Source organism: Rhincodon typus, chromosome 29 (genome assembly GCF_021869965.1).
Source record: "Rhincodon typus isolate 14 chromosome 29, sRhiTyp1.1, whole genome shotgun sequence".
Classification (NCBI taxonomy): domain Eukaryota; kingdom Metazoa; phylum Chordata; class Chondrichthyes; order Orectolobiformes; family Rhincodontidae; genus Rhincodon; species Rhincodon typus.
The window spans coordinates 39,460,979-39,473,978 of record NC_063360.1 but is presented as its reverse complement, the minus strand read 5'-3'; the positions used below and the strand labels follow the sequence as shown (position 1 = coordinate 39,473,978).

At 41.8% G+C, this 13,000-nt stretch overlaps 1 protein-coding gene across 3 annotated transcripts in view; it reads left to right on the top strand.

Moving 5' to 3' along the window:
- crtc1a (CREB regulated transcription coactivator 1a) overlaps positions 1–13,000 on the top strand; it is a 143,141-nt gene that overhangs the window by 68,836 nt on the left and 61,305 nt on the right. For 2 of the 3 annotated variants that reach the window (XM_048614030.1, XM_048614029.1), the window contains exon 10: positions 2,292–2,507. The exons of the other annotated variant lie outside the window; for it this stretch is intronic. In XM_048614030.1, the coding sequence (XP_048469987.1) occupies positions 2,292–2,507 (216 nt within the window). The remainder of the gene's footprint in view (positions 1–2,291; positions 2,508–13,000) is intronic. 3 annotated transcript variants of the gene reach the window in all.

The following is a 13,000-nucleotide window of genomic DNA, read 5'->3' as shown; positions in this document are numbered from 1 at the left end:
GACTAGCAATCCAGAAGCAAACAAAAACAAGTTACTCAAGAAACTCAGCAGGTCCGGCAGCATCTGTGGGGAGAAAACCGAGTGAACGTTTCAAGTCCAGTGACCCTCCTTCAGAACAGAGTTCTCTTCACATATTGCCGGACTTGCCAAGTTTCTCCAGCAGTTTTTGTTTCTGTCTGTTGGTTCAGTGATTAGCACTGCTGCCTCACAGCACCAGGGACCCACGTTCCATTCTGCCCTTGGGCAACTGTGTGGAGGCTGCACGTTCTCCCTGTGTCTGCGTGGGTTTCCTCCAGGTGCTCTGGTTTCCTCCCACAGTCCAAAGATGTGCAGGCTAGGTGGATTGGCCATGCTAAATTGCCCATAGTGTTCAGGGAGGTGTAGATTAGGTAGGTTATAGGGAGGTGGGTCTGGGTGGGATGTCTGAGGGTCGGTGTGGACTTGTTGGGCCGAAGGGCCTGTTTCCACACTGTAGGGATTCTGTGATGATGACCTTAATTATCTGCAGTTCTTTGTTTTGTTTTAATAATCCAGAACACCAGGCTAATAAAACATAGAACAGTACAGGCCCTTCGGCCCATGATGTTGTGCCGACCTATTATCCTACTCTAAGATCAAACTAACCTGCATACCCTTCATTTTACTATCATCCATGTGCCTATCCAAGAGTCACTTAAATGCCCCTAATGTATCTGACTCCGCTACCACTGCTGGCAGTGCATTTCAAGCACGCACCACTCTCTGTGTGAAGAACCTACCTCTGACATCTCCCCTATACCTTCCTTCAGTCACCTTAAAATTATGCCTCCTTGTGATAGCCTTTTCCGCCCTGGGGAAAAATCTCTGGCTATCCACTCTATCTATGCCTCTCATCATCTTGTACACCTCTATCAAGTCACCTCGCATCCTTCTTTGCTCCAATGAGAAAAGCCCTAGCTCGCTCAACCTTTCCACATAAGACCTGCCCTCCAGTCCAAGCAGCGTCCTGGTAAATCTCCTCTGCATCCTCTCTAAAGCTTCCACATCCTTCCTATAATGAGGTGACCAGAACTGAACACAATGTTCCAAGTATGGTCTAACCAGAGTTTTATAGAGCTGCAGCATTACCTCGCGGCTCTTAAACTCAATCCCCCTGCCTATGCAAGCCAAGATGTTCAGGAAATCCGACCACGGAGGATGGTGACATTTGAATGCAACAGGAAACTATTGTTGTGGCGATGACAGTGGACTAGTACTCCAGAACCCTAGACTTTGGAGGTACTTTTGAATTGTTAACGCTGTCATAAAGGAAGTTTGGTAGCCAATTTCAACACAACGAGATCCCACAAATAGCAAAGAGCTGAGTTCTTGAGTGCTTTTGGCACAATAGTAGTGTCCCCACCTACCCCAGACATGAGCCATAGCATCTCTGAAGAAGTTGATTGGAAAATAAAAAGTATCAGGGGATGTGGTGCATAGTGGTAGTGTCGTTGGATTAATAATCCAGAACGTCAGACTACTGTTCTGGGAACATGGGTTTAAATCCCACCATGACAGGTGGTGAAATTTGAAGGGCTGTTTCAGCACAGTGGTAATGTAACCTATCTCTGGCCTGGGTTCAAGTCCCACTCGCTCCAGAGGTGTGTCACAACATATCTGAATGGGTTGAGTTAAAATACTTAAGGGCTGGTTTCTTCCTCAGCGGTGGGTTGCCTCCTGGATAGGGAAAGGATCTAGAAGAAAAAGGTGAAGACTGGTGTTTGTGCTAAACTATAGGTTTTCAACTGAACCTTGTAAGTCTCTGAATTAGGCAGCAAAAGAATTTCAATATGTGTGCATTAGTCTGTTTTAAACATCTTTTAGCATTTCTAAGAAGAACCACCTGAGTTTATCCAGTCATCTCATGTTACTAAAGATCGTCATCTACACTACAATTCTCGTAAACCTCAACTGCACCATCTGCAAGCCTTGACATCCTTCCTAAAGTGTGGTGCCCAGAACTGAACACAATATTTCAGCTCATCTAACATTTTCACCTATAACTCCAAACAGGGGTCTCTCAATTAGTTAGTTCTTGGGCAGAAATCCTGGCTGATTTTTCTCCCTTCAGTCAAAGTCTTTGGAATCAATCAGCTATCTCAGCACAGGCCAGAAATGGTACTTATAACCTTTCTGGTATATGACTTGGGCCTATGCTAGCTTGTACATTCAATCTCTGAGCTAACTTGTAAAAGCTGCATCTTGTGTTTTATTGTGTAGTGTGGTGGGCTGTGGAAAGTGTTACTAGTTAAGAGGTGTTATTTTTATTGTAGGCTGTTGCTATGGATGCATTGGCATTGGAGCAGCAACTTCCTGCATATCCATTTTTCACGCAGCAGACTACGCAGCCACAGTCTCAGAGCTCCAGCAACCTGGCTCAGAGCTCACAGTCACAGCAGCAAAGTAGTGGCCAACAACAGACAGCCACAATGCCACAATCCCCTCCAATGAACCAAACGCAGGCACCGATAGGGATGGATATCAGCACGGTAAGCAAACGAGTGATATGGTAGAGTCAGTAAAATCATTATTTAAAAACATTTAATTAATTTATTTATTTGTATGTAGAAAAGTGCTTCATCAAGAGCAGGAGACATAAAACATTCAGTCAATAGCTACATTTAATTGTTCGTACATTTTGCAGGTCATTGATCATTGGATACCTCGCGAACTGAATAAAAACCCATAGTCGTGCTTCATCTCAGCTGGAGTAATTCACCGACACAGTGAGTCCTGTCTCACTGCAGAGGCATCACTCCAGGGTTATGCTAGTGGAGGTGTGAGGGTAGATGAATATTCTGGAGTTTTGCTCCCCTACCAAGACAATCAAGCAGTTTATTCATGTAAAGACAATCTCCCTGGAGTTACAGGGTGTGGGATAGAGTCTCGCCTTCCACTTTGGGAATGCCTTGAAAGGACTCTTGAAATCCTTGGTTCATACCTCATGGGTCTAGAGTGCAGGACGAAGCCTCATAAAGGCTCAGTAAGTTTGTTCTACTCAAAGTTGTATTGTGAACTTCTCTACATCTGGTTCCATGTACTTGGGTAATCTGAGATTAATGGATTGCAGTTCTGGTCTGTGTTAATTTTGGGAAATAATTTTGTTAGGATTCTCATTTGTGTTGTGGTTTGATGAGTCTGCTCTGGATTTTTTGATCTATAAAAACAACTTGCTAGGCTTTATGCCGAGCATGCCTCATTACTGCTTCACTCAGCTTTTTTGCTTTGGAGTTAAATGAGGTTACATCAGACTGAGAACAAGAAAAGCACCTTCATTCTTCCAGATTTGTTACTTACAGCACACCAGCTTTACAAGTTTTTATTTTCTCACCAACTTTAGAAGAACCACCTGTGAGTTCAGTGCAAGTGTGATTTGTAAGGAGGAAATTCGCCCTTTTTGAAGAACTTAGCTTGGGCAATGTGGAGGAATTCACAATGGATGAGAAGACGGATGAGAGAAGCTGACCCTTGCAGGGGAGCATGGGAACATTGCCTGCAAACAATGTGTTGCATTTCCTGAATTGTACTGCACAGGAGAAAACCGTTGAGCCCTTTGTATTTGTGCTGATTCTCTGAAAGGACTTGGCCTTTATTCCCATTCCCTGCTCTTAACTTTTAAGATGTCACTCCCACATTTCTTCGGTTCCCTTTTAAAAAGCTTTTATTACAAAAAGGGATTTTGGCATTGAAGAAGGTGCAAGAAATGTTTGCAAGTTTGATACCAGCACTAAAATGTTACTCCTATCAGAAAGAATTGAGCAGGCTGTTCTCTGTTGAAAAGGCAAGACTAAGGGTTGCCCTGATGAAAGTTTTAATAGCGTGGTCATCGAGGAGTCCAGGTCCAGAGGCATAAGTATCTCTAATAAATATGGTAAGAAACTCAGAAAATTGTTTACCCAGAATGTGGTGATAATATGGAAGTTGTTCCCATAGAGATAGTTCAGGGGAACGCACAGTTGTATTTAAGGGAAACTACATAAGTGCAAGTGTGGGAAAGGAATAACAGAGTATATCGGTAGGATAAAACAAAGGAGGATGGGAGGAGTTCAGGTGAGTTGTAAACACTGGATCATTTGGGTCACATAGTTTTACTTTTTAGCATGTATGTTAGGTAATTCTGGTCTCCCCTCATAACTAAAACCACTTATCTTAGCATCTTCGTGAATGTTTTCTATCATGCAGAACTGAACATAGTATTCTTACTGCAGCCTAATCAGTGAGTTATAAAAGTTTATATGTCCCCATTCATTTGTAATTTATGCTTCGGTTTACAATATCTGGGGAACTTTTCCTTTTATTATTTGATCATTATGTCCTCCCACTTTAAAGCTATATGTAAATCATTCACTAGTGTTCAATCATTTAGTGTACTCATCCTCTCTTCCCCACAATTCTTTGAATAAAGTTCCAACTGAAAATATCTGCTCTGTTTGCACAGTTTACCATATTCCCTGTTTTGTGTCATCTGCAAATTTTGATGACGTGCCCCTTTTAACGAAGTTCAGGTTGAATAAACTATATTCATGTGAAATATGTCGAAGAGTAATGATCCTTGGGGGAGCACCATTCTTTACACCTGCCAAAGATTATCCATTAACCACTGCACTGGTTTTATCTCCTTTTAGCAACTTGCTATCCATGCTACCACATTCCATTTAGTTTTTTTTTAAATCTTAAAACCTTCTATTTGGGTCCTTATCAGACACCCTCTAAAAACCCTTAGACATGACATCGACCACGTTACTTTACCAACATTTAGTTACTGCTGCAAAGAGCTTAATTTCATGTGGTTGTCCTTTATTCACCCAAGTCTGTCTTGCTGGGTGTCAATTTTATTTTGTATCATTTTTTTAGAAACTTAGCTGACACTGATATTGGGTCAGTGGTACTCATCACCTGATTTATCCCTCCCTTCTATTTTGAACAGAGTTGCCCAGTCACAGTCTTAAGCAAAGAGGAACCAGTGAGCCAGCGTGTGTGGAGTTTAGTTTCAGCAGGAGTTCGGCATTGAGGTGCAGTTGATCTAAGGTTGAGCAGGGTATTCGGTGTCTACCTGTAAGCCATATTTGTGCAGTGTGGAAGCTGACATTTGTTTTAGTGGTCAGAGATGATCACCATGCATAGCTAGGTTTAGGCTAAAGAGGTCTTTACGTCTTTATGTCATGGAATACAAAGGAGTAGTAGCTACATAATATTGGCAAGATGCTATACATAGGCGAACGTGCAAAATAAAGGCTCGTGGAGTTGAGTAATAATTTGGAATGATTGGAGGGTTGATCAATGAGCATAAGGCAGACAGTAGGGATAAATAGAATATTTCAAGTTGACAGACTTGTAACCAGTAGAGTGCCACAGGGAGCTGGGGCCTCAGCTATTTACAAATGTTAGTGCTCAGGGAGATTGAATATACATACAAAAGAAACAAATTTAGCATGCAGGTAAAGCAAGCAATTAGAAAGACACATGACTTGTTGGCCTTTATTGCAAGAAGATTGGAATAAAAGAATAAAGAAGTCTATTCTAAGGAAAGATATACTTGGTTTGGAGGTGGTGTTGCAAGGGATCATTAATTTGGCTTGAGGAATGAGAGTGTCATCCAATGAAACGTTGAGTAAATTGGATCTATATTCTCTCCAGTTTAGAAGAAGCAAATGCTAGTTGCATCTTCAAAAGTTCTAATCAATTTGTCAAATATTATTTTCCTTTCATAAATTTACAAATTTCTTCGTGTCCCACTACCACTTCCTTAATAATGGATTTCAGAATTTTCCCAGTGACTGAAGTCAAGCTAAGCGGTCCCTAGTTCTGTTTTCTTACACCACCTTTCTGATTTTTATGTTTGCTACCTGTCAATCCATGGAATCACAGAAATGTTCTAGAGCAAAAGGAGGCCTTTTGGCCCATCCTGTCTGCACTGACTCAGCATTTTGGATTAGTGTGTTGGCCTGCTTTTTTCTTGGAACCCCGTACTGTGTTTCGATCTTTTAAAAATCATCTGATGCCCTCTTGAATGCCTCAATTGAACCTGCCTGCACCATATTTTCAGGTTGTACATTCTAATTGGGAACTATTTGCGCGGAAATATTTTTTCCTGTGATTTGTTCTTTTTTTGCACTTGTTCTTTTACTGAAAACTTTAAAACTCTGCCCTCTGGTCTTTTTACAAACTGGAACAGTTTATCTACTCTGTCCAGTCACAATTTTGAAAACTTCTATCAAATCTTCCCTCATCCTTCTCCTGTCCGAGAAAAGCAATCACTGTCTCTTCAGGCTATCCTCATCAGCAAAATTTCTCATCCCTGGAACCATCTCTCAAACCTATTCTGCACTTCCTCCAATGCTTTAACATCCGTCTAACAGTGTGGCACCCAGAACTAAATACAATACTCCATCCGAGGTCTAACTAAATAAATTCATCATGAGATTGCAAGAACTGCAGATGCTGGAGTCGACATTTCGGGTCTAGACCCTTCATCACCAGTTCTGATGATGATGATGCCTGAAACATCGACTCTCCTACTCTGCTGATGCTGCCTGATCTGCTGTGTTCCTCCAGCTCCACACTATTGACACTAAATTCATCATGACGTCCCTGCTGTTGTGCTGTATGCCCCTATTAATGATGCCTAGAACGGCGTCTGCTGATCCAACCACCTTTAATAATTTGTGAACATATATCCCTGTGACATCAACAGGCAGGGAACAAGAAAGAATGGAAATATATTTTCATAGCAGATTCTGTAGATGGAGGGTCAGACAGATACTTCCATAACCATCACAATGGTGCATCCCTGGTACCAGGGTAAAGACATCTTCGGGTGTAGCATATTCTGAAAAGAAAAGGAAGGCTTTTTAAATTCTTCTATGCCCACCTAGGCCAGCATTTGTTTCCCAACCCTAAATGTTGTTGACAAGCTGGAGCTGAGCTGTCATCTTAAACCTCTGCAGTTCATAAGCTGCAGGTACACCTACAGTATTAGAGCGTTCTAGGATTTTGACCCAGGAATACTGAAGGAACAACAATACAGGTCCAAGCCATGATGCTGTGTGGCTTTGAAGGTAGCTTGCAGCAGTGACACATATTCCCACATATCTGCTGCCCTTGACCTTCTAGGAGGTAAAAATCATGAATTTGGAACATGATGTTGAAGGAGGTTCAGCATTTGAACCACAAGTTTTATTTCATATCGGTACCGATGAAGTGGAGAGAACAGGTATACCGGTTCTACAGTTAGATTTTCAGGAGTTAGAGGTGAAGTTAATAAGTAAGATCTCCAAGATAGCAATCTCTGGATTATTCTGTCACACAGCTTAGTATCATTGAGGTGAGAGTGAGTGCCCTTGACATCAAGGCCGCATTTGACCAACTTTAGCATCAAGGGCACTAGCAAAACTGGAGTCAGTGTCAAGGGGGAAATCGTACCTTGTGCGTAGGAAGATGGTTGTGGTTGTTGGAGGTCAGTCATCTCAGCTCCAGTACATCTTTGCAGGAGTTCCTCAGGGTAGTGTCGTAGGATCAAACATCTTCAGCTGTTTTATCAATGACCTTCTGACTGTCATAAGATCAGAAGTGGGGATGTTCACCAATGATTGATTGCAAAATGTCCAACACGGTTCGTGACTCCCTAGATACTGAAACACTCCATATCCAAATGCAACAAGACCTGGACAGTATCCATACTTGAGCGGAAAAGTGAGAAGTAACCATTGCTGCCACACAAATGCCAGGCAACAATCATCTCCAATAAGAGACAATCTATCCATCACTCTTTGGCATTCAGTGGTGTTACCATCACTGCATCCCACACTATCAACATCCTGGAGGTTACCATTCCCTAGAATCAAAACTAGACTAGCCGTACAAATACAGTTACAAAAGCACATCAAAGGCTAGGAATACTGCAGCGTTGCTAGATCCCCAGGGCTGTCCTCCATCTATAATGCACAAGTTGTAATGCACAACATTCAAGAAGCTTGACGTCACCTAGGACAAAGTAGCCTACTTGATTGGCATCAGATTCACAAAATTCTTAGAATTCCCTATCAAATGGCATGCGAGTCAAGCACACAAACTCCAGTGGTTCAAGAAAACACCTTAGCACCATCTTCTTAAGGGTAACAAGGGATAGGCAATAAATGCTGGTCCAGACAGTAATGCCCCACATCCCACAAGTGAATAAAAAAATCAGCAATATAGAACTAGGGAGGGTAAATGAGTTGCTTGAAGCCTGGTACAAGAGGGTGGGCTTTGGATTCTTGGGAAATTAGGCTCAGTGCTTGCATTTCAAATGACTGGTACCATTGTCCTCGGGGAAGTTTACTACTGTGGCTGTGGAAGGGAACTGAGTCCAACCCATACAATTTGAAAGGAGGGAAGAGCTAAATAAAAGGATATTGTCAGAATGTTCAAAAACAGGAAGCAATATCATATTAGATAGGAGCATACTATGAGGAGCAAGGGGCAATGCTAAGACAGAGTTAAAATGCATGCATTTAAATACACAACGTGTGGCGAATAAGGTAAATTGAGCTACAAATACAAAAATCTGTTGTTATGATGTAGAACCAATAAAGTTGTGTTTGAAAAACGTTCTGTTTTTGAGGGGGCCACTACACTTCAGGTATTTTGTACCATTTCAGTCTATTTATCTGAGCAACCATGTACTGGTTATGGAGGGAGTGGAAATCAAGTTTACCAGACTGATTCTTGGGATTGCAGGATTGACATATGAAGAGAGACTCTATCGGTTAGCACTGCATTTGCTCAAGTTTACAAGAATAAAGAGGGATTTCATAGAAACCTATAAAATTCTAACAAACACAGGAAGAGCGTTCCAAATGATGGCAGAGTCCAGAAACAGAAACTATAGTTTAATGATATCAAGTAGGGATTTAGGACTGAGATGAGGAGAAATCCCCCTGAGAGTGGGGAACTTGTGGAATTCTCTACCAAAGAAAGTGGTTGAGGCCAAAATGTTGAATGTTTTCAAGGAATTAGATATAGACGTTAGGGCTAAAGGGATCAAAAGGTATGGGGGAATGTGGGAACGTGGTTCTGAGTTGGATAACCAACTGTCTTCGTATTAAATGATTTGAGGGGCTCAAAGGGCCACATTGCTAACACTTTTTCCTGTTTTCTATGGTTCACTGGATTTAGTTTGAATGGGGAAGGAAACTGAGTGGTGCACTAGGCCATGGCAGAGGACAGTTAAGAGTCAACCACATTGTTCTGGGTCTGGAGTGACATGTAGTCAAGATTGGGTAAGAACACTAGAATTCCTGCACTAATGAATAGTGAGCCAGATGAGTTTTATAAGAATTGACAATGGTTATATGGTCGTCATTACAATAATTACCTTTTCCAAATTTAAATTGAATTCACATTTCACCATCAACTTTGGTGAAATTGAAGCCCATGTCCCCAGCACATCAGCCTGGAGGTCTGGTATACTAGTCCAGTGACATTACAACTATGCCACTGACCCAAAAACAGCCATGGTGGATTTGGAGCACTCACATTAGTGGTGGACATTATCAGAGCAGTGACTGGGTGGGGATAGCGAAAAGTTGAAGCTGAGCCTTTGCAAATACAGAGCCACTTGTATATTGAGGAGGTACAGAGTATTTTGACAAAGGGAAAAATAATTTAAAAAGAGTGAATTAGTTAAAACTTTAGGGTGTCAAAGAAAGGTACAGGCCACTGCTAGCCCACAAGAAGAATAATGAAGGACAAGTCAAAACCCAAATGTTCGATGTAACTGTGTTGTTTCCTAGGAGAGTTAGATAGCAAATCAGCATTGTGAAACTTCTTAGATAACAAGGTGGAGAGCTGGATGAATACAGCAGGCCAAGCAGCATCAGAGGAGCAGGAAGGCTGACGTTTCGGGCCTAGACCCTTCTTCAGGCCTGAGGATTGTAGTTTCACCAGGACAACACGAGAGATGAAAACACAAGTCATAAGATTATAGAATAGTTGTTATAATCGTTCTGTTCTTTTCCTGTTGAGTCAATGATGAAGAGTAATTTGTCTAAAATTGAAGGTATAGCAAAAGCAAGGTAATAATGGAGCTATTAGTTGCCTCCTTTTGTGCTGTAAACTTGTATACTGTATGTTTTTCTCACCCTCCTAGCCTGCCCGTCCCTATCTCGATCGCTGTACCCCCTCTCAACCTCTCCTCCCCTTTTTCTCTCTGTCATGTTGTTCTCTCTCTTCTGTTTGCTCCTTCTTGGTGTATGCTTCAAGATCCAAATGTTTTGCTGTGCCTTTGGTTTCCTTGTTTAAAAATTACAATTGCATGGATTTGTTGTGGAATTACCTTGTATTGATTACAAAGAATAGAATTGCAAATTACATTGAATTGATGAAAGTGTAACTATTGTCATACCATAAACCAGCTGATGGTGGCACTATAATAGCAATCATCTGTAATAACCTTCAACGTGAGCTTTGCAGTAGGTCTGTGTGGAATATAATTTCCATTGTTGATGCTACCTAATTTTTGTTATTTTGCTGAGTGCGGGACTTTATATGATCTCTTACCATGCAGATGGTTTATTTGGAAAGTGATTTAAACTGCTGATGAGACTAGGGGTAATGTTGGCTTTCTCGAAATCAGAGTGCTCGTTGCCAATTATTGTGCCCATCAGATGCTGCGCTGAATATTATGAAGGTTTTTGAATTCTCATGCGTAATGCTTCTGATAGTTCATCATGACTATTTGCCCTTGGCAGACGAGTTCAAAAAGACTTGTTTTATTTTTATTTTATGGTGTGTTGAAGCATTGCTGTCAAGCCTGATATTAATTGTCAATCCCAAAATGACTTTGAGAAGTTGGTGGTGAATTACCTTGAACTGCTGTAGTCATGTACGCTGAGTCCTGGATGGAAACAAAGAACTGAAATGTTCCAATTTGTTTCTTTTGTGTTGAAAACTTGATGTACTGTGAGATTTTAACTGGTGCTTTTCAGGCTATTGTTTGCATTTGAAATTTCCCATTTGTATAGCTTCCTTTACAACCTCCGGATGTATGAAAGCTCTTCGAAAGCAATGTAAAGAAATAAAAACTTATATTTGCATAGAACCCTTCACAGCAATCAAACATTTTGCAGGCAATTAAGATAATTTGCAGTCACTGTTGTAATATAAGAAATGTGGCAGCGAATTTGTGCAGCAAGATCCCACAGTGGTCAGGAAAATAACTAGATGGTCTGCTTTAGTGAAGATGGTTGAGTGTTAAATTTGGCTTAGGCCATATCTCCTCTTCATGAAACAGTACCCTGACATTGAGAGAAAGTGATACAAAGAATGAGCAGGAAACCCAAAGGAGAGAAAGTGAGCAGGTAGGATTGAGGGAGATGAAATAAATTCAGGTGACCGTCTAGTATTAGGGGTCTGGGGTTTGGAGGTTAGAGTCCAAAGGAGATGTATGAGAGCAAGCTGGGGAATGAACAGTAATGTGGGATGAATGAGCACGAAGGACAACTGAGAGAATGAAGGAAGGGAGCAAGAAAGAGCCCATGTGGAGAGTAGGAGTGTGCAAACGGTATATTGGAGGGAAGAAAAGTGAGCAGGGAAGTCATGGAGCTAACAGCATAGAACATAGAACATAGAACATTACAGTGCAGTACAGGCCCTTCGGCCCTTGATGTTGCGCCGACCTGTGAAACCAATCTGAAGCCCATCCAACCTAAACTATTCCATTATCATCCATATGTTTATCCAATGACCATTTAAATGCCCTTAAAGTGGGCGAGTCTACTATTTTTGCAGGCAGGGCATTCCACGCCCTTACTACTCTCTGAATAAAGAACCTACCTCTGACATCTGTCCTATATCTATCACCCCTCAATTTAAAGCTATGTCCCCTCGTGCTAGCCATCACCATCCAAGGAAAAAGGCTCCCACTGTCCACCCTATCTAATCCTCTGATCATCTTGTATGTCTCTATCAAGTCACCTCTTAACCTTCTTCTCTCTAACGAAAACAGCCTCAAGACCCTCAGCCTTTCCTCATAAGACCTTCCCTCCATACCAGGCAACATCCTGGTAAATCTCCTCTGCACCCTTTCCAATGCTTCCACATCCTTCCTATAATGCAATGACCAGAACTGTACGCAATACTCCAAGTGCGGCCGCACCAGAGTTTTGTACAGCTGCAACATGACCTCATGGCTCCGAAACTCAATCCCTCTACCAATAAAACCTAGCATACTGTACGCCTTCTTAACAACGCTATCAACCTGGGTGGCGACTTTCAGTGATCTATGCACGTGGACACCGAGATCTTTCTGCTCATCCACACTACCAAGAATCTTACCATTAACCCAGTACTCTGTATTCCTGTTACTCCTTCCAAAGTGAATCACCTCACACTTTTCTGCATTAAACTCCATTTGCCACCTCTCAGCCCAGCTCTGCAGCTTATCTATGTCCCTCTGTAACCTGCAACATCCTTCCGCACTATCCACAACTCCACCAACTTTGGTGTCATCCGCAAATTTACTAACCCATCCTTCTACGTCCTCATCCAGGTCATTTATAAAAATGACAAACAGCAGTGGCCCCAAAACAGATCCTTGAGGTACACCACTAGTAACTGAACTCCAGGATGAACATTTCCCATCAACCACCACCCTCTGTCTTCTTACAGCTAGCCAATTTCTGATCCAAACCGCTAAATCACCCTCAATCCCATGCCTCCGTATTTTCTGCAATAGCCTACCATGGGGAACCTTATCAAACGCTTTACTGAAATCCATATACACCACATCAACCGCTTTACCCTCATCCACCTGTTTGGTCACCTTCTCAAAGAACTCAATAAGGTTTGTGAGGCACGACCTACCCTTCACAAAACCGTGTTGACTATCCCTAATCAAATTATTCCTTTCTAGATGATTATAAATCCTATCTCTTATAATCCTTTCCAACACTTTACCCACAACCGAAGTAAGGCTCACTGGGCTATAATTACCAGGGTTGTC